Raw genomic sequence first — 27,598 nt, forward strand, 5'->3', positions numbered from 1 at the left:
AACTACATGTGTCGAGCCGAACCGAGTCGATTCGGTTTGATTGGTTTGGTCGATTTTCCATTTTTTAAGTGTACTGTTAGTAAACAAATGAACCTAGGTAAATAATATCAAACTTGGAAGAAACATATTTTTGAAATAATAATTATGATTTTGTGTTAGAACTTAGGATTAGATGTTGTCAAATGAAGTTTGATATACATGAATATAAGGCAAATTAAAAACCTTCTATTAATTAACACATCTCGTTTTTTATGATGATTTCTGTCAAAATATTTTGTATACTTTGAAATGAGGAAAAACATTCTTTGTCGCACTTATATATATATAAAGTATGATGAAAAGCAAGTCGTTTTATGCCTTTAATGGATTTTTTGGATAGTAACTATTATCAGATGCTAGATGTGTTAACTAATAAAGAACTGAGGATAAGATTGTTAGGAAACAAAATTAAATATATAAGCGTTATAATAAATAAAAATTGAGAACTTTAAGAGCAAAGATTTCTTCGAGATGCACATGTTTCCTGCACGGTAGATGATTCATCCATGTAAAGACTTTTCCCACAATGTTTAAGCTACATCGACGGGAGTCATATATATCAACCATACAGAATTTAGAGGTGGGCCCTTTGGGGATCCACTTCTTCTTCGAAGCGATTATACTTTCTTGCACGGTGGATGTTTTATTCATGCAGATGCTTTTCTCATGATATTCAGTTTCATCCATGATAGGCATATAATGTCAAAAATAGAAAAATGAGATTGAATCACGCTACATGTACAATCTAATTTAGCAATCTTGGTTGATAACTCACATTCGATAACATCACATTCGATAACATCTCAAAAACCGTTTATTTTTTAATTAATGGCCTGAATTTTGACAACACCAATATTGTCCATCCTTATTGTTGAGCATGATTCTACAAATAATATAATTGAATATTGAAATATGATTTAGACATCTATCACGCATTTTTTTATTTTTTATTATTATTTTTTTTATCAATTCTAGCTTGTCAACGTGACCCGTACACCATTTGGGTTTATTCACGCGTTTCTTTTCTTTTCTAAAATTCAAATTTCTATTCAACATTCCGAATGAAATTATAGATAGACCAAAAATATGTAAATAAAACGATTTAGAAATAAAAACTAAACACAAACTCAATTCAATGTCAAAATGTAGTAATCTAAAGGGGGTTTGTTTTCCATTTTTATAAAAATGAGAATGAAAAATATAGTCGTTATGAACCCGAAATAGAAATTCAAATTTGATGGCTTGATGTGATGGATAACGGTCATATTTTTCATTTTAATAGGAAAAAAATGAAAAACAAACGGGGGCTAAAACTAAAATATGATCATTTTGTCATAACAATGAGAATTAGTTGCACATCGATTTGACAAAATAAAATATATGAGTAACATTCTCGGACATTAGTAAAGCGTGGAAATATCTAGTTTTTATTGAATTTTTCGTGTAAAATATTTGTATAATTTCATATTTGGCTACTAATAAATTTTCAACTCTCTTGTCCTGAAAATGGCAACATTTCAAGTGAGTTTAACTCCGAGTTTTTATTTTAAGTATTGATTAATTAAAGTAATTACGATTAAACTTGCGAGTTTTATTTTGCATTTGCAGATATGGAAAGATGGTGAAATGAAGTGATTGGAGGGCACAGAGCATGGCTTGTAATGGAAGAATTTAAAGAAATGATCAGAAAGTGTGTATGAAATTCGAAAGAGGTGTTTATATTAATTTTTAGAGACTGTAAAGTATTTAACAATTTTTTAAAGGAAAAAAAAGTTTAATTTATCGTTTTAAGTAATATGTCCCTCTCCCGTTGATCATAATGCTTAGAAATCAATGTGCAAGTAGCAAAATTAAAAAGAATAGAAAATAAAATAAAATAAAATTATGGGGATTAATGGTTCCTTTCGGTCAAAAATAACTCAAGTAGAAAAAGGAAAAAAGTAAAAGTTTAATGTCGCCTGAGAGATTCGAACTCTCGTGGAACCACTCGGCCAAAGCGACGTTCATTTAATAGTTTAGCGTATGGCTAATATAAACGTTATACAGGTTTAATTCGGAAAAACAATACTTTGAATGCTAAATTTTCAATAATTAAAATATAACGAAAATTTTTGAATTTATTTGTAAAATATTTTATTGTATAAATGTATAAATAAAAATGGAAGTGTAGAAAAAAAAGGTATCTTAAAATAATGATTACCAAACAGGGCATATCCATGTAAACCATCAACATTTTCAATTTAAGTTTCGATAATCAAAAAATTATTCAAAATCAAATCAAACCATTTAAAAAAAAAAAAAAAAAAAGCAAGAACAAGAAGCAAATAAAACTAATTTCACTGTGGTCGGAATTTAGGATTGACCTCAATGCTTTTAGGTATTTATTCAGCAGTTTCAGTTTCATCTGAAAAATGGTTTAAAATTTAGGTATTCAGTTGTGCATGGAAGCTTTTGAGTTCCTTTCGAATACACTGGCATTGAATGGTTTATCAAAGACACCGGGTGAGGTTCAAAACCTCGTTTCCAATGAGGCTGATCGGTTCTAGAGAACATTGTCTCTACTTACACGTCATCAGTACTAAAAACAAGAAATATGATTCAAGATGAAAGCTGAAACAGTTAATCAACTGATTACCTTCATCTGAGCCCGACAGCATCAGCATCCTTGTCCTGGATAGTTGGATTAGCCGAGCCAAGGACGAGAGTGCATGATCAACACACCCCTAAAGCACCTACGTTCCACAGGACATAAATAAACCTAACCGGAAAAGAGTTGCACCTAGATGCCTCCTTAAAATTGATTTAAGAAAGGCATATGATTCGGTTCATTGGGATTTTCTTAAAAGTGTGCTTAAAGGGCTCAAATTTCCAGCAAAATTCATTGCATGGGTGATGGAATGTATCACAACGCCTTCGAACTCCATTGCATTGAATGGTTGCTTCCATGGTTTCATTAAAGGAAAGGAGGGGCTTTGTCAAGTTGACCCGCTCTCTCCCTACTTGTTTGTTATTTGTCTTGAGTACTTTTCAAGAATGTTGAAGGGAGCTACCAAAAATAGTGAGTTTAATTTCAATCCTAAATGTGGTCCATTAAAGATTACCCACCTTGCTTTTGCGGATGACTTGATGCTCTTTGCTAGAGGAGATGCTATCTCGGTTGGTATTTTAATGGAATGTTTATCCAATTTTGGAGATATGTCCGGATTAAAGATGAATGTTAATAAGTCAAACTTGTACACGGCGGTGTCCACCGACAAGAGTTGGAGGATATTGTAAAACTAACAAACTTATTGAAAGGATCTATGCCTTTTCGTTACTTGGGAATTCCTCTTGCGGCGGAAAAACTTAAAATCAGCTCCTATGATTCACTCATCAACAAAATTAAGGACTACATTGGAGCATGGTCAAGGGCTACTTTATCTTTTGCGGAGAGAGTGGAACTTGTGAGAGTCGTCCTACAAGGTGTTGTATGTCGTTGGCTCTCCATTTCTTCCTATTCCATCCATGGTTGCATCTAAGGTTACTAGCTTATGCCGTAACTTTCTTTGGGATTCAAAAAAGCCGTTGGTTGCTTGGAGAAATATTTGCTTACCTAAACAAGAAGGTGGGCTGGGATTTAGAGAAATAAAATGCTGGAATTCGACGATCCTCGCTAAAACTCTTTGGAACATTCACTCCAAAAAAGATACACTTTGGGTGAAGTGGGTAAATATGATTTTCCTTGGTGGTAGGGACATTTGGGACTACACGACAAGGAAAGACGACTCTCCATTACTTAAAAGATTACTGGAAATTCATGACAGATTCCTACAGCTTCAATGACCAGATCAGAATGCACCTCACACTGCACGGCCTGATGCAGTTTCTATGGCTACAATAGACAGCTTCATTGCATGCACAGCGGGGGCAACTTTTCTGTAGCAGCAGCTTATAATTTTTTTAGAACAAAGGGCATGAAAGTTGCCTGGACAGAAATAATTTGGAACTCCTATATCACCCCGAAACATGCCTTTATCCTTTTGTTAGGAGCTAGATCAAAGTTACTAACAAAGGATAAATTGAAACATTTGAATATTGATCGAAGGTATATTTTTTGTGGAGTTGATGAGGAGACTGAGTGTCACTTATTTTTCTCCTGCCCAATCAGTTTTGCTATTTTGGGACATGTCCGTGATTGGTTGGGCATTAGACGCTCCATGTCCACCAGACCAAGCGCATTGAAATGGATTAAGAAAGAAGTTCAGTGGACAACATGGCATAGCAAAGCTAAGTGGATCGCTCTTGCAAGCACCATTTACCATTTATGGATGGCATGTAACAGGGATATTTTTGAGGATTTAACACCTAATGTTGAAGGCATTGTTCGTAAGATCAAAACACACGTATACAAAGTTATTTTCTCTTCATATCCATATGTTTTGATTCTTTTTGAATCTTTGACATTTGACGTTTGAACTTCTGTTTTGTTCATCATTTCGTGTTTGCTTTTTAGAACTTCTCCCGGGTATGCCGGTGTACTGGTCGTTAGTTTTACTTTGCTAGCTCAAATATGCCCGGAGTACTTGTAATCTCCGCACTTTGATTGCTCGAGTATGTCCGATGTACTTGTATATGAATATTTTTTATCAATGATATTTACATTTACCGATCAAAAAAATAAAAAAAATAATAGCTTTAGGCAGCTATTTTAACCACCAAAATGAAAAAGAATTGGATATAACTGGCGCCTAAATAACCTACCAAACAGGCCAAAGATAAGCAAGTTTAACAGGGTCGAAGAAAGTAGAAATGAATGGAGATAGCCTCCTGAACTGAAAATCCTATTCACAAAATATACCTATAGAATCAACTGTCTACAGCCAAATCTCATTGAAGGTATAGGACAACGAATGGAGTGAGAGCAAGTAAACTCCTCTCAAAAACACACATCACAGTAAGCTTAAAACAAGAACATATATCAAAAGAAATTCTCCGCATAGAAAAATGGAATCACATTTTCACAGACTAATTCCTCCCTGAAATTGAAATGCAGTGAACTACTAAAGAACAAGAATGAGAAGGCACGGGATTATATTCACTAAAACAGTTGGCATGAAAACAAAATATATAAATAAATAAATAAATAAATAAAAAAGGGCATAATGAGAGCTATTTCTTTTGGCTGAACTGAACTCAAAGAGTAAGCTAATTACTCCGAATTTCAGTCACAGAGGATCAAAAGCATTCTATCGCTTTCTACACATAAAAACCAATCAATAGCAAAAGTTGGATATTTAGGAGCGAGGATTTGCAAACATACATCAAAGCATAATACTACTAATATCTTTCACCAGGAGCCCAGAGCTTTGGCACAGATGAAAGGTTTTCATAATTCCCAGTAACTATGACATGTAGGGAAATTCATACAATCAATCACAGACAATTAATTACAACACAGCAAGGATCTCTTTCATTTTAATTTCATAAACCTGACAAGAATTGTAAGGACTTTACTGAAAAACAATTGGTCACAACCATTTAAGTATGATCTGCTTGCAATACTGTCAAAGGAAGTCCATGATATTTATATTCAAAAAGACCATGTAACTAAATTCAAAACTTTAGGACTTCTGGACTAAGAAAAATCATATTCCAAAACCAAAGACAGCCCGGATCTTGTGAAAAATAAGATCGCGCCATCCCCGCTCGGTATTTTCGACAACAGTAGCATTTCCATACCTGCATCAAGAATCAAAATCAGCGCTGTTCTTCTATAGAATTCAACAACCAAATAAATCAAACCAACCTGTCTTCCTCTGGAACATCAGTATGTGAGAGATGGACAACTGTTACCCCAGATTCAGGCTCATCGAAAGTAAGACGGACCTGCACGATCAAGCATCCACATTTCTTTAGTAGATTAACCAATTGAAACCTAGAAATACTAAGCAGAAATGCATATTCAGGTAACCATAACCACATTTCAAACTGACAAATCAACTATTTAGACAGCTAATCAATAATAGCTCAGTAGACATACCAAATAATGCATTAATTGAGAATATAATCGGCGTACAGAGATATATCCCTTCACGAGATAGTTGAGATAAAGCTAAGTTTAACTCTATACAGACATAACATTTATGGATCCAGCTTTCCATAAGAAAACACACATTTAACATTTATCACTGGCTGCTCATCAAATACAAATTCCAAACGCAATGTCAATTTTACAGTTCAATATAAATAGATAAGAGTAAAAATTAACGATTGCTAAGAAAAACTTTTAACAAATCACATACCGTGGACATTATGCCATCAGGCCAGCTCCCAAACCGCCATTTCTGAACAATCAACTTGCCTTCCTGCAGCTCGACATTGACCCCCGAAACTGACCCGTCAAAAATATTGAATTCCCCTCCGACCTCCTTACTTATCCGCGCATTGCTCTGTGTAAACCCCTTCCACCTATTCTCATCCATTAATATCTCATACAAATCCCTCGCCCTACAGCTAAACTTCTCACTCATTATAATCGTCTTATACCCTTCTTTCCGCTTTACCTTCTTAGTACTCGTACTGCTCACAGAATTATTTTCCACAGTTCTATTACTATTCCTCGCCGGGGATTTCTTAGGGGCGACTTTCTTGACCTCCAAATCATCCTTTGCAGGCCCGCCTTTCGCCATTGCATCAACATACTCCCTAATTTTCTCGAACACAAACGGCTTACCCTTTGCGACAAATTCTTCTTTCAATCGTTTCCCAATCGGCCCATCGTCCTTAATCGAAATTTTAATCTCCGGATCCTCCCCAGCATTCTCATCGGAAATATACGGCACTTCAACAGATCCCTCAGTACGTAATACGGAACTGCCATCAGAATCCTTTGCCTCTGCCTCATAAGAAATAACCAAATGGAGCTCGTATCCAGGAATGATTTTACCCTTTCTGACATTGACATAGGCCTCGCCCTCGAGTTTTGCAAGCTCCTTGATACGGATATAGAAATTGCCCTCGCCATCGAGTATAGGTTTGTTGCAGAGAACGTTAGTTAGGTAATTTCTTGACCATTCAAGGCAGTCCGTCTCCGCCCAGTGCCAGTTGTGGACATTGGCGCCGTCGGGACGGTCCTCCACGATCCATCGCTTGTCTCCCTCTCCCAATCGTGCCATTTTGTGGGATTTAGTCTCTCCCGGTGTTTGCAGAGGTTACGGTGATATAGGATTTAGGTGAATTTAAGAAAGAGGAAATCTGGAGGGTTCGAGAGGAAGAAGGGTCTAGAGATGGGGAGTGGAAAATATAAAAGAGAGTTATCTAAGAAGGGTCTAGAAGGTGGGGAAACTTCTAAATATATGAAGTATCAAATTTCCATTTTACGATATATTAAGTCAACCTTTATTTGACTTCCTCCATCACATCTCCACAAGAGGTACTTGGGTAGGTGCCGTACCATCCTACCGGTGGAGCCGCCACCATGTTAAATGCTCATCTTTACCCAATGAGATGAAGTCACATTTAATGGCTCATCTTCACCCAATGAGATGATGTCATATTTATTGTGTTAATTAATAACTTATTTCATTTCTAAGCTTATAATATTCCGTTCATATCGCCCTCTCATGACCTTTAAAAGTGTGAGCATATTTCATTGATTAACAATTGATGTGATCCAAGGAACAAAAACAAGTCCAGACAAAGATATGTTGATTGTTGAAGAAGGTCCTATGATTAGGTCGCGAGCAAAGAGGGTAAAAGAAAATGACGGAATTGTTTGTTCAAGCAACGATGGACGAAACATCGATCATGGGTTCCCTATAAAATAAAACTCATTATTTATATTGTAAACAAATTTCATTCATATATTAAATTGAGAAATTATTTTGTAAGCAATTTTACTTTCAATTTCTTGTTCTTTATTGAATTAATTTACAAACTTATCAAAAATTATTTTTTGTGGCGTTCAAACAATCTAGATGAGATTCTTGAATCTCGTGATCACGGATTTAACATATTGTCTGCAATCGTGGTGATTCTTTGGTTTAATGTTTTTGGATCGAACTCTAAACTTTGATTTTTTGGGTCAAATCAATATTTTGTGTTTCAAAATTACAATTGCTACGTGGATTTACATCAATTGGTATAAGAGTTTGGGATTCAAAAATCAAGGTTATATCATTTTCCTTTTTTGTTTCAGTCTTTTGTTTTCTTTCCTTATAATTCTTTGCGTTCTTCATCTTTTGGGTCATTTAATGCAACTAACGTTCCAAAAAAGTTCAAAAACTGTTTGTGCACTAAATTAGTGTTCGAATTAACTTCTTTTCAAAAAATTTGGGCTCCTTGTTGAATCTTCTTGTGTTTAGCACCAAAAAAATCCGAAAATTTGCAAAAATAAAAAGAAAAATAAATATTGTGAAGATAGCCCAAAACTCAAAAGAAGATAGTGTCCAATCAAAATTCAAGAACTACTTTCTTGGATTAATATTAATTCACATTCAAAGTGTCAATTTCATTTACTTTTTTGTTATTTCCTTTCCTTGAGTCTTCTAAGTTACAATTCGTCGCTCACATTCTAGTTTGAATTCTTCGAGAATAAAATTTGATTGAGATCGAATTAGTTCTTTGAAGTACTTTGGCGAAAGCATCCGAGTGGAAAAAGATAAGATTGGTGAGACTATTAAAGGAAAAAATCAATTTGAGTGATACACGAGCATATACACATAAGGTAAATACTACTATAGATTTAAGATGTCTGACAGAGACGATTCTACCTCAAGCAGGAACAACAATCAATTCAACATGTCGGAGGAATTAATATGATGGTTTGAGAGGTTGTTTGAAGATTTGAGGGACGGATTGGATAGGCAAGAGGGATGGATGGAAAGGCAAGACCCGTTGCTTGCCAATTTATGTAATGATCAATTTAGAAGAGTTCCCAATGCAAGGTAGGCAAGAGCCTAAAGTTGATAATCGTGATGAATATGAAGCGAGTGGTGACACTAATGAAAGGACATTAGTAGATGCCGAGCTAGGAATAATGGGGGATAGAGAAGTTAGGCATGAAAGAAGGATAGAGATCTTGTTGGATGTGGAGTTGATGCGAGTATGGGCAATATCAAAATGGCAATTCCATCATTCAACGGAAGGAGTGACCTAGGAGCATACTTGGAGTAGGATAGAAAAATAGAATTGATATTTGACTGCTACAACTACTCGGAGAAAAAGAAGGTAAAAATTGCAGAGTTCACCGATTATGCTGTTACTTGGTAGGATCAGGTAGTGAAAACTAGGAGGATGAATCGTGAGGGGACTATTAATACATGAGAAAAATTGAGGCCATCATGAGGAAGAGATTCATGCTCCATCACTGCTATAGGGAGCTTCATAAAAAATTACAGAGCATCTACAAGGTTTTTTAGTGTAAAGGACTATCATAAGAAGATGGAGATGTCATGATTAGAGTGAATGTTGAAGAGAATAGAGATGTCACTATGGACAGATTTTTAAATGGTTCAAATAGGAAAATGGCTAATGTAGTGGAATTGCAATATTATGTAGAGTCGGAGAACATGATGCATGTAGATGTGAAAATTGAGAGACAAGTGAAGACGAAGGAGACAACTAGGTATCCCTCGGGTTATTCGAGTTCTAATCCATCTTGAAAATCGAAGTGGGACAACAACAAGGGAGATGGGGCTGTTCCGAAGAGCACAACAGAGCTTTCAAAGGGAAAAGAAGAAATTGTTAGCAATGTCACATCTAAGGAAGATTTCCAACCATCTAGGAGTCGAGATATCATATGCTTTAGGTGCTTGGGATCGGGGAACACTGCTTCTCAATGTCCAAACAAAAGGGTGATGATTTTACGTGACAATGGAGAAACGTGTGTGATATTGAGGGTAAATATGATAACATGCTAAATTAGAAGAAGCTAGTGATGGTGAGAATGTGGAGTACATAGTGGACGAGCTATTGATTACGGTGCGAGGTCTTAGCATTCAAATCAAGGCGAAAGACTTGTGTTAGATTTTTTGTTGGCCATTCTGTGAACAAAATGGTAAAAGTGTAAATGATCAAAAGTATGGGGTCAATTTGTCAATTATTAAAGGTTAGGGTCATTGTGCACATGTGTAAAAGATGAGGGACTCAGTTGCAATTTTGGCAAAGTGTGCTAGGGTTCGAGCTATGAAGTAGGGCAAGATGTGTCGTCGAATGGTTGCTCGAGGGACAAAAACAGAATGGTCATCGCTCGCTTCTCACCCCCACTTCGCTCAAGCAAAACAGCATCGCTCGAGCGATAGTGTTACCCATAAAATCATATTTTCCTTTTTTCGACATTTTAACCCGACCAGAAATACCAAAAAGAGAGATACATGAGAAAAATTGCGTCGATTTTGTAATGTGCTTTCAAGGTATTGAAATTGAAGAAAACTCTCCTACACTTTAACTTTCTCATTCAACCCTATATTTGATTTGACCACTTAAATGACAAATATCAAATCAACATTCATCAAACACCACAACACAATTTTCTAGTGCCTTTGTTGATTCTTGGAGATCGAGGAAGGAGATCGGAGTCCCGATCATTAGAGAACAAGCGGCTCTCTTGAATCCACAGGAGATAGACAAAATCAAGATTTGGGAATTGGTGTAGCACACAATCCAGGAGGGCTAGGTGCCAGGAATTGGTGCAGGATCACACATTCCAGGAAGGGCTTGAGGAAACTATGGTCAGGATGTCAGAAATACCAGTGTAGGTTGAGTCTGGCTGATTGTAAGTTTCATTTACGTTTATAGTGGATTCCTACTGGCTTGGGCCCAGAGTTTTACCCACATTGGGGTTTCTCCGTCATCAAATAATTGTGGTATTTATCTTTCTGCAATTAATTTATGACCGGTATTCAAACATAGGATAGTAAAGCATGTGAACTAATCTGGACAAATTAATTTTTGTGACGTGTTGCAATTATTAATTGATTGAAAAAGAAAATTTTGCATAAACACCTATTAACCCCCCTCTAGGTGTTGATTGGGTCGAACTACGATATTTCAAGTGGTATCAGAGCCAAAACTCGAGTGCTGACCCACTGTTGTCTAAATGAGTCAATCACTGTCTGTGCCTCCGTATTTTGACGGAAGCAACTATGCCTACTGAAAGGTTAGGATGCGTGCTTTTCTTAAGTCCTTAGATGAACGTGTTTGGGTGAGTGTACAAAATAAATTAGAAGCCTCCTTCTACAACTGTGTCAGGTGTTGTTAATCTAACTGATATTTCACTTTGGACTAAGGAAGAGTTAGCTGATTGCAATTGGAATAGCAAAGGACTTCATGCCTTGTTTATGTCCGTGTCTCCCGAAGAATTTAGGAAAGTACCGATGTGTGAAACTGCTAAAGAGGTATGGGACATTCTAGAGACTACGCATAAGGGAACTAAAACTGTAAAAAATTCAAAATTGCAAATGCTAACCTCAAGGTTTGAAGAAATCAGGATGAAGGATGATGAATCTTTTGATGAGTTCTGTGCCAAATTGAATGACATTGTTAACTCTAGTTCAACCTAGGTGAGAGGATTCTCGAGCCTAAAATTGTGAGGAAGGTTCTTAGATCCTTGCCCGAGAGATTTAGACCTAAAGTTAAAGCTATTGAAGAAAGCAAGGATCTGGATACAATTAAGATAGAAGAACTCGTAGGATCCCTTCAAACCTATGAACTTACCATTTCACAACCAAGAAAAAACAAGTCCATAGCTCTGAACATTGTTAGGGAATGGGAGTCTGAATCATCTGACATGGAAACTATTCGCGAAATATTTCTTTCAATTTAAATTACAGCAAGTGTACGGGTCGTGACAAGTAATAAAATGGACTTTAGAAGTCCGAGTATCGTCCCACAGAGAAAGAGTAGTTCAATTTTATTTATTTTAGCCTTAACCGAAACTAATTGAATTAAAATGAATTTTGGAATCAAAAGCCCTAATTTTGGAAGAAATCCCCAAATTGAAAAACCCTAATTTCAAATCAAACCCTAATTTGGGGGAAATCCCCAAATTGAAAAATCCTAATTTCAAATCAAGCCCTAATTACTTAAATTCACTTAACAAATGACACAATTACGAAATGTTATGAAAAATAAATGAAATGTATTGTCAATTTATGAAAATCTATGTAAAACGAATGCACTAGGATCACGAATCCCCAAATAATTACTAATTAAACCCTAATTTCACAATTTTGATAATTCAATAAGAATTTGACAAATCAATACTCCTAAATCTATTCAATACTCTCTCTCGAGATGTATTGAACCTATTCTCATAAATCATCAGCCTATATCTCTATGACGGATGCAATTATACAAGAATGCATATAATCTTTTTGTGAGCAATTAAAGATTTACATAGGGCATAGAGGTATATTTCTATCCCCTATCGGACCCTATGATGAATTATATATATCGAGTTTAATCTAATTTTCTCAAATTCAGAATTAAACAACCAAATTCACACAAATTAAGTGCACATTAATTGTGGAAATAAATAAACTAATATAATCCATTCAAATATCCCATCGAACTAATAATTCAAAATCATGAAATAGCAAGTTTAATAATAATTACATGGTTCATCGATCACCTAGTTGCAGAAATCTAGCCTATCATGATAAAAATAACGACATCTAACAAATATGAATAAAATACATCACCGGGTTATCAAAACTTGAAGAAATCTTGTAAATCTCGCATCAATTCTTGTTCTTCCTTCAAATCCACTCCAAGATGAATGTTTTTGCCTCCCAATTCGTTCGTGCGGCTTCTGGATGTTTTGTTGCTATTTAAACCCGTCCAAATTAGGTTACCAAAGGAGTTGCAATCATATAAGGAAACTGCAAAAATCGGGGAAAAATTATACCTATGCGACCGCATAGGCATAAGAAAAATGGCGTTTTTAATCCCTGGAGGTTCACTCGCGACCGCATAGGTTTTATACTATGCGACCGCATAGTAGAGCTAACTTCTAGTTTGAGTCATTTTGGTCCTCAAGTTTTATTCCTTCACTCCTTGACCTCCTCTCTTGTTCCTAGTTGCTCCAATGTTCCCTTATAACTTCCAATTGGTGCTTGGCTTGATCAATTTCTTGATGTGTTCATCGGGTCAACTTTCAAATAATTGCAATTTGGTCCCTGAATTTTCAGTTTGCTCCAATTTGGTCCTTTTTCGGCTCTTTTCTCCTGAATTCCACTATTTCCATAGAATTACCTTCATTGCATGAATTTGACAAAGTTAAGTAACAATTCAATCATTTTACTTGTATTTAAGTCATGTTTGTGATGTAAATAAGTGTGCAAAAACACACTTATCAAACCCCCCAAACTTGAACTATTGTTTGTCCTCAAACAAGATAGTGATATAATTCTGAACAAACATGGCTTAACACCTTGCCTTGGCTCAGGATTGGACTAAATAATTGATTTTATGAAAATTTATCAGTGCAAGATGACATCAACCCTTACCTGTTAAGTGCGTACTTGACGTGTGTGTGTGTGTGGATTCATGCTAACATATCAAGTTCATGATGAGTTTGAATCCCGACCCCAAGTGGTCAAATGTCTCCTTACTCGCTCGAGAGATATACAACCCCCCAAACTTATTCTTTTCACTCAATTATCCCGAGGTTGTGTTTAAAAATTATGAGTTTACCTAGCTTTAGTTCTCACCCTCTCGTAGTTTGGATTAATTTCACTATCACAGGTTCACACGTCAACAAGTGAAGGCTCTCCTAGTTTTGATTGCTTCGACACTCAAGACTAAACTAGGTTACTTGCCTCGCCTCAAAGGTATAGTTTCTTCCACCAATTGTCCAAGGGCTTTTCTTCTTGTTATTGTCTCTTTTTGTTTTTCTCAATTTTCTCTGGTTTTTTTTATATCATCTTCTCATTTGCTTTCTATATAACCCATGTAACGAGCTTCAGACTGGTGACTCCCAAACCAGTTGATTTTAGGGCACCAGATTTTAAACCCTTGCAGGCTTATTCACCCGAGTTATAAAGGCTCGATCAGATGACTTTTTATTAACTTCTTTACTTCTTACTTTCTATATGACCCATGTATCAAGCTTTAGGCCGGTGACTCCTAGATCAGTTGACCTTAGGGCACTAGATTTTGAAATATCCTTACAGGCTTACTTGCTCGAGTCATAAAGGCTCGAAAGAGAAGTGTCTTATTCTCACAAATCCAGTTTATGCCCTTATTTTTCTAGACATCTGGTATCCAAAACCAACCCTCAATTTAAGATTTTCACCTACTCTTCATCCCACTGGTTTAGGCAATCCACACAATAATTCATGCACGGAGCCTCACTCATTTCAATGTTCTCCTATAATAGCTCAACTATCACCAAACCGTCTTAAGGTAGTTTACGGGTTAATTCAATAGAGGGTTATAATTATCTCTCTACTTTATGTTCAAAACCCCAATCACTTACCTAACATGTTAAGCATGAATGACGTGCATAAAGAATGTCAAGTATTGCATCAACAAGTATTAGTTAGCCTAATTAACACCGACTCCAAAGTTCTGAAATGTACCAATCCAATAGTAATATCATAGCCGACAAGGCGATTAAGCTCACACAAGTATACATAAGCATAATCAATATTCACTCACAAGCATGTCTCATGCAGCAATTAGTCAAAATAAATCTGGATTGTGGAAATGCAATTAGTTACATGCCGAATGTCTTTATAAAATAATGCCACCATCCCCCAAACTTATACAAGACATTGTCTACAATGCGAAAATTAAGTTTAGAAGGCAGAATTTAAGGAAAATGAATACAAATAAGGCAAACGATACTCCCCTGATCAATACGGGGACTGCGATGGGAAGCTAGATCTTGCAGTATCATCAGTTGGAGGTGGAGGTAGGTGCGCCAAGATCTCTCTCATCAGTGCTGACTGCTGTGTCATTTCATCATGGATTCCTTCAACACGTGTCTCCAAACGGTCCAAACGCTCCCAAGTTTCATTTACCCTCATCTGAATGCCATCCACCCTGCCCACATACACACTGAGTCGGCCGTTCATAGTGTCCATCTCCCTCCTAGCTGCCTGGGCATCCTGGCGAGCAGCACATGACATATCAGTGGAAATGCGGATGTCACAGTGGACTGTATGCATCTCAGTCGTCAAAGTCCCCATAGCCTGTTGGAGACTCTGTACGTCTCGGCTGGTCCCCGTGGTGGTGGTGAAAATCTGGCGCCACAGCTGTGCATTTAACTTAGCCTGTGATGGAAGAGCTTGAGGCATCTCTTGCTCTGCTTGCTCGTGACCTTGCTCTTCCTGCTGTCTGCGCCTTTCAATTTCTTGCTTTTCCCAGTGCTTTAACCTGGCCCTGTCTTGGGCCTCCAAGGTACTGCACTTTATGGTGGGGCTGGGTTTGGCAGCCACTTCCTCGGATACAATGTTTATACCAGCAGCTATGCAAATTCCGGAGATGAGGCTTGGAAAGATCATTGAGCTGTGTCTATCTCCCAAAGTACCCACATGATGTATCTGATCATAGCAAAGAGTGGCAAGATCAATCTTATTACCTCGCAACAAGTGATAAAGGAATCCAGCTGTGGGATCTGTGAATGTGGTCCTGTGAGAGGTCGGCTCAATGTTGTGGCACATAAACAGCCACAGGATGGCTATAGATGGTGTCAGCTCAATCTGATGCCACTCGGTGGTGGGGAGTGGCCATGCATTTTGTCGCCCCAAGAAGATCTCCGCCACTTCAGGCCAATTGAAGTCACCTGGTATAGGCGTTATGTTTTCCCACGTGAGCTGGTAGTAGTCTTGAATAACCTCGGGTGAGAATGTGATCCATTTTTCCCTGACCCAAGTCTGATGTAGGTGGTCGGACCCTGGGGTGTCAATTTCTGTATTGAAGTTGGCGTAAAATTCCCCCACCAACAATTCATAACTCTGATGTGGCTGCTCCACTATTTTATCCCATTCACAGTTATGCACCAAAGTAGTCAGCTCGAAACCAAGAAAGTCTTCCAATTTAACAGCCCGTTCTGGTGTCACCGTCCATCGACTCACTATGTTTTCATAACAGGCTGCAACCTCGAAAGTCAAGAATCTTTGTATACCTCCTTCAAGCACTCAAGTGCATGCTGTGCCGGATGATGAGCCAACTTTCTCCTTTCCTTTTGAAGTTCATTTTGGTGGCATCCTGCAAAGTTGGAAAATAGCTAGCATTAGACATCTTGTTATACAGCGAGAAATCGTATGAAATGAAAAGCACGTAATTTACGAATCCCCCAAACTTGTTTCAATAAGCATGTATACTACCACGGTGTAATGAACAATGTATGATGATTAGAGTAGTATAAACGTATAGTCCATATGAAAATATAAGAAAATTTGGGAGAATATGCTCATAGTTAAAGGGTTGGAGTCATGATTGAGTGTACACCTTCGGCCCCGGGCACCATCGAGAATTATCAAGATTGTCCCGGGCAACCTCCAGGCATATGGAAGTATGAAATGAGTTCTAGCACATACCCAAATTTCAGCTCAATCGGAGGTCGTTTGATGTGTCAAACAGTAGTGTAAAATAAGGGACGGAGGGTGTTGTGGGCACATTATCACTTAGCTATTTTTGTGCATGTGTGTGTTGATGTCGTCTAAGTCACATTGGTTGGTAATATGTCACAACGAGTTATTCCATTCATCAAATAGTCAAATGTCATGCTAGATGTTCATAAATGTATTAGATTACCAAGATGGGCATTTTATCGAACATGTTATATGCGTTGTGAGACCTTCATATACTAGCCAAAAATTTACTATTTCACATGGTTCCCCATTCAAAAATCAATCACCAAGCGCATACACATCCATCAATCAAATGAATTTAAGGCAAAATATACCAAAATACCCAAAAATTATCAATGTGGCAATTTATCAAACACATTACAAGCATAGAGTGGAAATGGTGGAAATGGAAAGAATTTTGGTTTAGAATCATTCCAAATTTTCGCACAACACAAGCACAATCAATCCATATGCACAAGAACTATTCTAATCTCCCTCAAATCACCAAAATTACATTTATAATGAATAGAACCGAAAACGGAATTGAGGGAGGGGTGAAAGAACACATACCTTGCCTTGTAGGGTGTAATCAATGGATAGAATGGATTTCCTACCAATTATATCACAATGCAATGAATGAATTGGTGTGTGATGTTAGCCTAAAATTGATTTGGGAAGAGAGTGAGAGGTCGAAAACGATATTGAAGCCCTTAGCAAATGATTCGGGCGTGGGTTAAAAACCCATGCCTTTTTTTGTCTATGCGGCCTCATAGTTAAATCCTATGCGGTCGCATATGTATATTTATTTTTTTGCTTTTAACTTTGGCAGGTGTCTATGCGACCGCATAGACACCATGTCTATGCGATCGCATAAAACAAAAAAATTTTTTTTATTAAAGAAATAAAAAAGAGTGCCATTTTTGTCCAAATTTTTTTTTTTAATTGACCCGACTCTCAACGTCCCCAATTTTTCAGAAATATATTTTTAAAATATTGACATGTGAAATTTAGAAAACATAATATTCCTCGAAATACGTGAATTCCACACTCAACTACCCAAAACAATGTAAATCAACCCGAACTTGTGTGTGATACTTAAGGACTCGTGTGCACAGTGCTTGGACTCTTTTAACATGCCTAGATGATCGATGACCATATAACGGAATACTAAATGAATTTGAAAATAAACTTTCTAATTTAATGCAGAAAACATAATAAAGTAAATAAACAGATAAAAAGGATACAGTGGGTTGCCTCCTACCCAGCGCTAAGTTATAGTCGATAGCTCGACTTTTCTGCGGCTACTTCATTCTGGCGTCTCGAGTTGAACGGTTGACTTTTGTTTAGAGAAGTCACCGCCCCAATAGTGTTTCAACCTTTGCCCATTGACAGTGAAGGTACCCTTATTCTCATTGCTCACTTGTATAGCCCCATATGGTAAAACTTTTGTAACTGTGTAGGGACCCGACCACCGTGATCGTAGTTTTCCTGGGAATAACTTGAGTCTCGAATTATACAGTAGTACTTGCTGCCCCACTTCGAATACTCGCCTCTGAATATGCATATCATGCCACTTCTTGGTTCGCTCCTTGTAAAGTTTTGCATTTTCATAAGCCTCCATTCTAAATTCATCTAACTCATTCAGTTGCAGTACACGCTTTTCTCCGGCGGCATTCAAGTCCATATTTAACTGTTTCATAGCCCAGTATGCCCGATACTCCATTTCTAATGGCAGATGACATGCTTTCCCAAAGACTAGGCGGTATGGAGACATGCCGATCGGGGTCTTGAATGCTGTTCTGTAAGCCCATAATGCATCGTCCAGCTTTTTAGACCAATCCTTTCTAGATGAATTCACAGTGACTTCTACTATTCTCTTCAACTGCTGATTAGATGCCTCAACTTGCCCGCTAGTTTGTGGATGATATGGAGTAGCAATGCGGTGTTTAACGCCATATTTATTCAGTAGTTGCTCAAACTGGTGATTACAGAAATGCTTGCCCCCATCGCTGATTATAGCCCGCGGTGTACCATATCGGTGAAAGTGTATTTCTTCAAGAAACCAATTACAGTCTTTGAGTCATTTGTTGGCAATACAACTGCTTCCACCCATTTTGAGACGTAATCCACTGCCACCAAGATATACTGGTTTGAGAACGAAGGGGGAAAAGGTCTCATGAAGTCAATTCCCCAAACATCAAATATCTCTACTTCCAAAATATTGTTCAGTGGCATTTAATTTCTCCTCGAGATATTCCCAGTGCGTTGACATCTGTCATATCTCTTAACAAACTCAAATGTGTCTTTAAACAATGTAGGCCAGTAGAAACCTGATTGTAGAATCTTTGTAGCTGTTTTTGAAGCTCCAAAGTGTCCTGCATATGCGGATGAGTGATAGTGCTCGAGAATCTCATGTACTTCTTCTTCAGATACGCACCTCCTCACTATCTGATCAACTCCTCGTCTATATAGAATTGGATCCTCCCAGAAATAGTATTTTAACTCGGTGAAGAATTTTTTTCTTTTGTGACTGGAGCAGTCAGGCGGTGGAATGGAACTGGCCAAGTAATTGACAATATCTGCGTACCAAGGTGCTTCATCCACTCTCAACATCTGTTCATCCGGGAAGATCTCATTTATATCCATTAAATCTTTTGTCTTCCCAGATTCTAGTCTGGATAGGTGATCTGCTACTACGTTCTCGGTGCCCTTCTTATCGCGTATCTCAATGTCAAATTCTTGCAATAACAGCACCCAACGAATTAATCTCGACTTTGTATCCTTCTTTGTGAGCAAATACTTCAATGCAGCATGATCAGTATAGACGATGATTTTAGATCCGACGAGGTATGACCTGAATTTGTCAAATGCAAACACCACAGCCAACAGCTCCTTTTCAGTGGTTGCATAATTTAGTTGTGCATCATTTAGAGTTCTGCTTGCATAGTAGATCACATGAAAAATCTTGTTCCTCCGCTGTCCCAATACTGCACCTACAGCGTGATCACTTGCATCACACATCAATTCAAAAGGTAATTCCCAGTCTGGAGCTACAATCACTGGTGTTGTCGTAAGCTTTTCCTTTAAAGTGTTGAAGGCTGTGAGACAATCCTCATTGAACTCAAAAGTTGCATCTTTCATTAGTAAATTGCACAAAGGTTTAGTGATCTTCGAGAAATCTTTTATAAACCTCCGGTAGAACCCAGCGTGCCCCAAAAAACTGCGAACTCCTTTAACTGATGTAGGCGGTGGTAATTTCTCAATCACTTGAATTTTTGCCTTGTCTACCTCATTTCCTTTTGCCGATATCCTATGCCTAAGTACAATGTCTTTCTGCACCATAAAGTGGCATTTTTCCCAATTTAAAACCAGGTTAGTCTCCTTGCATCTCTGTAAGACTAAATTCAAGTGGTTTAGACATTCATCAAATGAAGATCCAAATACTGAGAAGTCGTCCATGAAAACCTCGATAAACCTTTCAATCATATCAGAGAATATTGCCATCATGCACCTCTGAAATGTGGCTGGAGCGTTGCAAAGACCAAAAGGCATCCTACGATAAGCAAAAGTACCGTAGGGACAAGTGAAAGTGGTCTTCTCCTGATCCTCTGGTGCGACAGGTATCTGGTTATAGCCCGAGTATCCATCAAGAAAGCAGTAGTGTGAATGTCCAGCTAACCTCTCCAACATCTGATCAATGAATGGGAGTGGAAAGTGATCATTTCGTGTAGCTGCATTGAGTTTGCGATAGTCAATGCAAACTCTCCAACCCGTAACTGTTCTGGTGGGAATTAGTTCATTCTTCTCATTTTTCACCACTGTGATTCCCCCTTTTTTCAGTACCACTTGAACAGGGCTGATCCATGCACTATCTGAAATTGGGTAGATAATTCCTGCATTCAATAACTTCAGTATCTCTGCCCTGACTACTTCTTTCATGTTTGGGTTCAGTCTTCTCTGACTTTCTAAGCTAGGCTTGCAATTTTTCTCCATTAAAATTTTATGCATGCACATGGAAGGACTGATTCCTTTAATGTCAGCTATTGTCCAACCAATCGCCGTCTTGTTCTCTCTAAGTACCCTGAGCAGTTTTTTCTCCTCCATCTCACTGACTGTGTTTGAAATGATTACTTGAAGTGTATCTGATTCTCCTAAATAAGCATATCTGAGATGTGATGATAGTTGTTTGAGTTCTAAAACTGGCGGTTGCTGAACTGAAGGTAGTGGCTTTGTGTTTCCCGTCCCCAGTTCCTCGAAGTGCCTCTTTCGTGTGTATGGCGGGTTGGTCTCCAAAAATCTTGCACATGTTTCAACTTCTACAGACTCTTACTGGATTGATGGGGATTGTGCAATAAATGCCTCATAGGCATCAGATGGACCGTGTAGTAAAAATGTTTCTTGTACTGCCTTGTCAATAATGTCAACTTGATAACAGCTGTCAGATTCTGCTGGTAACTTCATTGCCTTGAATACATTGAATGATATCTACTCTTCTCCCAATCTTAAAATCAACTAACCTCTTTGAACATCTATTAATGCTCTCCCTATTGCCAGAAATGGTCTGCCAAGTATCAATGGAACGTCCTTGTCCTCTTCCATGTCCAGGATAAGAAAGTCTGCTGGAAATATGAACTTCTCAACCTTGATAAATACATCTTCAATTATTCCTCTGGGATGTGTCAATGACCTGTCAACCAGCTAAAGTGTCATAGTGGTTGCTTTAGCTTTTCCCAATCCTAGTTTCCTAAAAATAGACAAAGGCATTAAATTAATACTTGTACCGAGGTCACATAATGCTTTATCAAAATATACTTCACCGATTGTGCAAGGAACAGTAAAACTCCCTGGATCTTTTAGTTTTAATGGAAGCTTATTCTGAATTCTGGCACTACATTCCTCAGTAAGCATGACTGTCTCATGATCTTCCAGCTTGCATTTATTTGATATGATATCCTTCAGAAACTTCGCGTAGCTAGGCATCTGGAATAGTGCATCTGCTAGTGGGATGTTGATATGGAGCTTTTTGAAGATTTCTAGAAATTTTTTGTATTGTTGCTCCACTTTTTGCTTCTTCAAGCGCCGTGGAAAGGGAATCGGAGGTTCGTAGGGGTTGACTGTGACTTTGGCCTTATCTTGTGATTCTTGTGAATTTTCCTTTGAACTTGATTCCTTTACAACTGTCTCCTCTTCAGCGGAGGAAGATGTTTCTCCAATCACCCCCGGTCTCTTGACATGGATTTCAGGTAATTGAACTCCACTTCGAGTTGTAATGGCCTTTGCTTGCTCTTTAGGATTGATTTCTGTATTACTTGGTAAGTTACCTGGTGTTCTGCCAGTCAATGAGATGGCTAGCTGCCCCATCTGAGTTTCCAAATTTTTGATGGCTGCATTTTGATTTTGAAGTGTAGATTCAGCCTTTTCCATGAACTTTCCTATCATATCTTCCAATTGAGGCCTCTTCTCCTGTTGTTGAAACTGCCCCTGTGGCTTATTCTGATTCTGGTTGCTTCACGAGAAGTTGGGATGTTTCTTCCAGCTGGGATTGAAAGTCTCACCATATTGATTATGCTGCTGGCGTTGTCCCCACTGTGCGTAGTCTGCTTGCTCAATTCCTTGCATGAGTATAGGGCAATCTGATGTTTTGTGTTCGGCTCCACATTCCTCACAATTGCTCTTCTTAGCTTGTGATGCTTGTGATATGCTCTCTACCTTGTGATACAGAGAATCAATTTTTGCAGAGATTGCTGAATAAGCGTCCACCTCGTAGACACCTGGAGTTTTCTTTGGAGTTGCCCTCTCAGAAGACCACATGGCTGATGTGGTAGCCATTCGCTCAAATAATTCCAATGCCCCATCAACTGTTCTTGTGGATATTGAGCCATCTGATGCTGAATCTACCATGCTCTTATGGTATGGAAGTAATCCTGTGTAGAAGAATCGAATTTAGGTCTTTTTATCGAACCCATGCTGAGGGCATTTCAGGAGCATGTTTTTAAATCTGTTCCAGGCTTCATCAAATGATTCAGTCTCCCATTGATTGAATACTGATATATCATGTCTCAACTTTGCTATCTTGGCTAGGGAGAAGAACTTTGTGCAGAACTTGTGTGCCAGCTCATTCCATGTAGTGATACTTGCAACCGGGAGTGAATCCAACCATTCAAGTGCTCTGTCTCGTAGCGTATGTGGAAAAAGCCTCAACCTAATGGCGTCATCCGAAATCCCTTGGTATCTGAAATGTTGACACATATCCAGAAATCGAGATACGTGTGTGTGTGGGTTCTCCTCAGCCTTGCCATAGAATTGGTGTCCATTTTGAAACAGCTGTATCACATTGGTCTTCAACTGAAAATTAGGTTCCCCAAACGGTGGATACAATATGCTGGACTGGCTTTGAATCACTTGAGGAGTCAAGAAATCCCCCAGAATCTCATTCCCTTCGTCCATTGCCTCTCCTTCGTTAGCATGAATTATGAGATTATTTAATTCGTTGGCCATTTGTACTTGTGCTTCGCGGTGATTTCTTTGTCGTCGGTGAAAGGTGCGCTCAATTTCAGGATCAGTGGGAATCAATTCTCCTCCAGGCAATCGTGACATGCAAATCTGAGAATTAAAACCAGTACGAGCACTTAGATTCAAACAATTTAATTAACTAGTCTAACACAAATAGAGGATGATAAACTAAAATAAAATAAAAATAAAAACAAAATTATGCTAATAAATAAAAAATTAAGTTCGATTTAGTGCCTCAAGAAATAAAATTAAACTAAACTCAATCCCCGACAACAGCGCCAAAAACTTGTTCGCGAAATATTTCTTTCGATTTAAATTACCGCAAGTGTACGAGTCGTGACAAATAATAAAGTGGATTTTAGAAGTCCGAGTATCGTCCCACAGAGAAAGAGTAGTTCAATTTTATTTATTTTAACCTTAACCGAAACTAATTGAATTAAAATGAATTTTGGAATCAAAAGCCCTGATTTTGGGAGAAATCCCCAAATTGAAAAACCCTAATTTCAAATCAAACCCTAATTTGGGGGAAATCCCCAAATTGAAAAACCCTAATTTCAAATCAAACCCTAATTACTTAAATTCACTTAACGAATGACTCAATCACGAAATGTTATGAAAAATAAATGAAATGTATTGTCAATTTATGAAAATCTATGTAAAACGAATGCACTAGGATCACGAATCCCCAAATAATTACTAATTAAACCCTAATTTCACAATTTTGATAATTCAATAAGAATTTGACAAATCAATGCTCCTAAATCTATTCAATACTCTCTCTCGAGATGTATTGAACCTATTCTCATAAATCATCAGCCTATATCTCTATGACAGACGCAATTATACAAGAACGCATATAATCTTTTTGTGAGCAATTAAAGATTTACATAGGGCATAGGGGAATATTTCAATCCCCTATCGGACCCTATGATGAATTATATATATCGAGTTTAATCTAATTTTCTCAAATCCAGAATTAAACCACCAAGTTCACACAAATTAAGTGCACATTAATTGTGGAAATAAATAAACCAATATAATCCATTCAAATATCCCATCGAACTAATAATTCAAAATCATAAAATAGCAAGTTTAATAATAATTACATGGTTCATCGATCACCTAGTTGCAGAAATCTAGCCTATCATGATAAAAATAACGAAATCTAACAAAGTATGAATAAAATACATCACCGGGTTATCAAAACTTGAAGAAATCTTGTAAATCTCGCATCAATTCTTGTTCTTGCCTTCAAATCCACTCCAAAATGAATGTTTTTGCCTCCCAATTCGTTCGTGCGGTTTCTGGATGTTTTGTTGCTATTTAAACCCGTCCAAATTAGGTTACCAAAGGAGTTGCAATCATATAAGAAAACTGCAAAAATCGGGGAAAAATTATACCTATGCGACCGCATAGTAGAGCTAAATTCTAGTTTGAGTCATTTTGGTCCTCAAGTTTCATTCCTTCACTCCTTGACCTCCTCTTTTGTTCCTAATTGCTCCAATGTTCCCTTATAACTTCCAATTGGTGCTTGGCTTGATCAATTTCTTGATGTGTTCATTAGGTCAACTTTTAGATAATTGCAAATTGGTCCCTGAATTTTCAGTTTTCTCCAATTCGGTGCTTTTTCGGCTCTTTTCTCCTGAATTTCACTATTTCCATAGAATTACCTACATTGCATGAATTTGACAAGGTTAAGTAACAATTCAATCATTTTACTTGTATTTAAGTCATGTTTGTGATGTAAATAAGTGTGCAAAAACATATTTATCAGAAACTCTTAGAGATGAGGAGATTGCCTACTTTGTGAAAAAATTCCAAAAAGTCTTAAAGGGCAAAAAATGACCTCAAGAGAAAAGGAGAGGAGCCCCTAGCAAATTGCAAAGAGAGAAAGATGATAAATCAACTACTGGGAACCCTGGTAAGAAATCTCAAGGGGTTAGGTGTCATGAGTGTCAGGGATTTGGGCACTATAGAAATTAATGTCCTAACTTTAAGAAAAATCTAAAGAAGGGGAATAGGAAGGAATTAACCGTGTCCTTGATTGATGATGATTCTACTTTAAGTGAACAAAGTGATTCCTCAAGCAGTGAGGAGGAAAAGGGCTATATGGCTTTTGTATCTACTATCAAGAGCGAGTCAGACAAGGAGAGTGAGAAGGTTGAGGAGGAAGTGGAGAGTAACGAGTCAGGTGATGATTCGGAGGATGAGACGAATAAACATGAGACTTATCAACTCCTGTTTAAGGAGAGTCTCAAGATCAAAAAGGTAAATAAAGCTCTTTTTAAGAAGGTAGATGAGCTTGAGAGAGAGAAGGAGAAAATCACCTATGATCTTCAAGTCGCATCTAAGAATCTTAGTGAGTTGAAGTGTGTCAATGAGAGATTAGAGGGCAGGGTCAAGACATTGACCTATGACTTAGAGAGATCCAACACTCAACTGCAATCATTTGTGAATGGAACTAAGAAACTAGACGATCTGCTAGGAATGAACAAACCAGCTGGAAATAGGCAAGGTCTAGGATTTGTAAAGAGTGATAGCAATATGTCTAGTTTATCAAAGACCACATTTGTCCCCGCTTCCAACAGATCTAATGTTTCAACAAATCCAGAATCCAAAGACAAAAATTTTAATGGACTGAAGGCCACTAGAGCTCATAGGATCTCTATACTTGATTTTCATAATCAACACTCACGTACATTTGAACCTAGGTTCATACCCACTTGTCATCACTGTGATGCCTTAGGCCACACGAGACCTAGGTGTTGAAAGCTAGCAAATAGGAATCGAAGATAGGATATCCCTAGTCAAGTGAACTTCCTTTCAAATCAGGTTAGCCACTTAACTGAGATGGTAACAAGGTTGACTAGGATCACCTCGACCTTGAGAAAAGTTTGGGTAAAGAAATATGATGTGGGTGAGTATACTGAGAATCTAAAATGTTTTGTTGCTCATGTTACATATAAGGCACAAAATACATGCATGTGGTATCTTGATAGTGCTTGTTCTAAACACATGTGTGGTAACAAAGCCTTATTCTCTACCTTTGATGACTGCAACGGCGGTGTAGTTACCTTTGGGGACGGAGCTACGGCACCCATCCAAGGTAAAGGCTCCATCACCATTGCTGGACTTCCTACAAGATCCAATTTAATTTATGTAGAGGGCCTTAAGTTCAACTTATTGAGCATTAGTCAAATCTGTGATGCTGACTATGAAGTGAGTTTTGTCCAAAAGAGATGCACTGTTTATGACGCTTCTGGTGGTGTTGTTCTTGAAGGTGTTAGAATATCTGATAACGGTTATGGAGTTCTTCCAAACTCGAACTATGTATACAGTAGTGCTAAAATTAATATGTCTGAACTTTGGCATCAAAGACTCGATCAAAAAGAAGTATGTCTAAATTGGTCAAAAAGAAGATTGTCAATGGTTTACCTAAGATTGATCAAAGTGAAAATGTTGTATGCAAGCTATGTCAACAAGGAAAGCAACTCCGGATAAACCATAAGTGAACCTCGAAAATCTTGATGAATAGACCCCTAGAGCTTCTCCATATGGATTTAATGGGACAATCTAGAGTAGAGAGCCTAGGAGGCAAACGGTATATCCTGGTTGTGGTGGATGACTTTTTTAGATTTACCTGGATTGATCTGTTAAGAGAAAAATTTGAGACGGGTGATCTGGTTAAGTCCTTATGCAAAAGACTCAAAGTTGAACAAAATCTTCCTATTTCTAGGGTTCAAAGTGATCATGGAAAAGAATTTGAAAACTTTAATCTAGAAAACTTCTGCTTGGAGGAGGGGATTAAGCATGAGTTCTCTTCACCAATCACGCCACAGCAAAATGGAGTTGTTGAGAGGAAGAATAGAGTGCTTCAAGAAATGGCTCGGGCCATGCTTCACGGTAAGGATCTAGCAATGCATTTCTGGGGTGAAGCTATTAACACCGCGTGCCACATAATAAATAGGGTATACTTGAGATAGACTCTCTATGAGATCAGGAAAGGCAAGAAGCCTACTGTTAAATACTTTCGAGTGTTTGGCAACAAATGTTACATTCTGAGGAATAGCGAAAATCTAGGCAAGTTTGATTCCAAAAGTGATGATGGGATTTTTCTAGGATATTCTAAGAACAGTAGAGCATACCGAGTTTACGACTTGCGTACTCAGAGTGTCTTCGAATCTATAAATGTTGTTATTGATGATGCCTTTACTAAGGGGAAGAGTACTGAAAATGGGGTTCACATAGAAGATCTAAGTGAAGATCAAGGAGCCACTGCTGAAAATAAAGAGCACTCAATCCCAAACTCTCCATGATCCTCAGAAAACATATCTGAGCAGGGTCTACCAAATTGGGATCAGTCTAAGCTTTCTAGAGAACCATCTTCCAGGGTCAAATCTAATCATCCTAAGGTTAACATCATTGGAGATTTGGATGAAGGAATGAGGTTACGAAAGAGAGTTCTAAATAACCTAACATATACTAGC

At 37.7% G+C, this 27,598-nt stretch overlaps 3 protein-coding genes across 3 annotated transcripts; 1 reads left to right on the forward strand and 2 right to left on the reverse strand.

The window, feature by feature from the left end:
* Nucleotides 1-3,992: 3,992 nt before the first annotated feature.
* LOC111374897 lies at nt 3,993-4,567 on the forward strand. Its single transcript, XM_022997658.1, has 2 exons — nt 3,993-4,421; nt 4,532-4,567. Exons 1-2 carry the CDS (start codon nt 3,993-3,995, stop codon nt 4,565-4,567), a joined length of 465 nt encoding a protein of 154 aa, XP_022853426.1.
* A 758-nt stretch (nt 4,568-5,325) lies between these two features.
* On the reverse strand, nt 5,326-7,331 carry LOC111369461 (activator of 90 kDa heat shock protein ATPase homolog). The gene is made up of 3 exons (XM_022990983.1): nt 6,321-7,331; nt 5,825-5,904; nt 5,326-5,757 (listed from the first exon to the last, which is right to left on the reverse strand). Exons 1-3 carry the CDS (start codon nt 7,191-7,193, stop codon nt 5,664-5,666), a joined length of 1,047 nt encoding a protein of 348 aa, XP_022846751.1. The 5' UTR covers nt 7,194-7,331; the 3' UTR covers nt 5,326-5,663.
* Nucleotides 7,332-17,904: 10,573 nt separating this feature from the next.
* Nucleotides 17,905-18,321, reverse strand: LOC111374907. Its single transcript, XM_022997663.1, has 2 exons — nt 18,253-18,321; nt 17,905-18,150 (listed from the first exon to the last, which is right to left on the reverse strand). Exons 1-2 carry the CDS (start codon nt 18,319-18,321, stop codon nt 17,905-17,907), a joined length of 315 nt encoding a protein of 104 aa, XP_022853431.1.
* Nucleotides 18,322-27,598: the final 9,277 nt, after the last annotated feature.

This window comes from Olea europaea, chromosome 2 (assembly GCF_002742605.1).
Source record: "Olea europaea var. sylvestris chromosome 2, O_europaea_v1, whole genome shotgun sequence".
Lineage (NCBI taxonomy): Eukaryota > Viridiplantae > Streptophyta > Magnoliopsida > Lamiales > Oleaceae > Olea > Olea europaea.

Coding starts and splice junctions, on each gene's coding strand:
- LOC111374897 (XM_022997658.1), top strand. CDS start 3,993: ATGAAAGTTGCCTGGACAGAAATAATTTGGAACTCCTATATCACCCCG. Junction 4,422..4,531: donor TTCGTAAGATCAAAACACAC/GTATACAAAGTT, acceptor TTTGCTTTTTAG/AACTTCTCCCGGGTATGCCG.
- LOC111369461 (XM_022990983.1), bottom strand. CDS start 7,193: ATGGCACGATTGGGAGAGGGAGACAAGCGATGGATCGTGGAGGACCGT. Junction 5,905..6,320: donor CTGATGGCATAATGTCCACG/GTATGTGATTTG, acceptor TTGATCGTGCAG/GTCCGTCTTACTTTCGATGA. Junction 5,758..5,824: donor GATGTTCCAGAGGAAGACAG/GTTGGTTTGATT, acceptor TTCTTGATGCAG/GTATGGAAATGCTACTGTTG.
- LOC111374907 (XM_022997663.1), bottom strand. CDS start 18,321: ATGGAGTATCGGGCATACTGGGCTATGAAACAGTTAAATATGGACTTG. Junction 18,151..18,252: donor ATGCCGCCGGAGAAAAGCGT/GTACTGCAACTG, acceptor ATGCATATTCAG/AGGCGAGTATTCGAAGTGGG.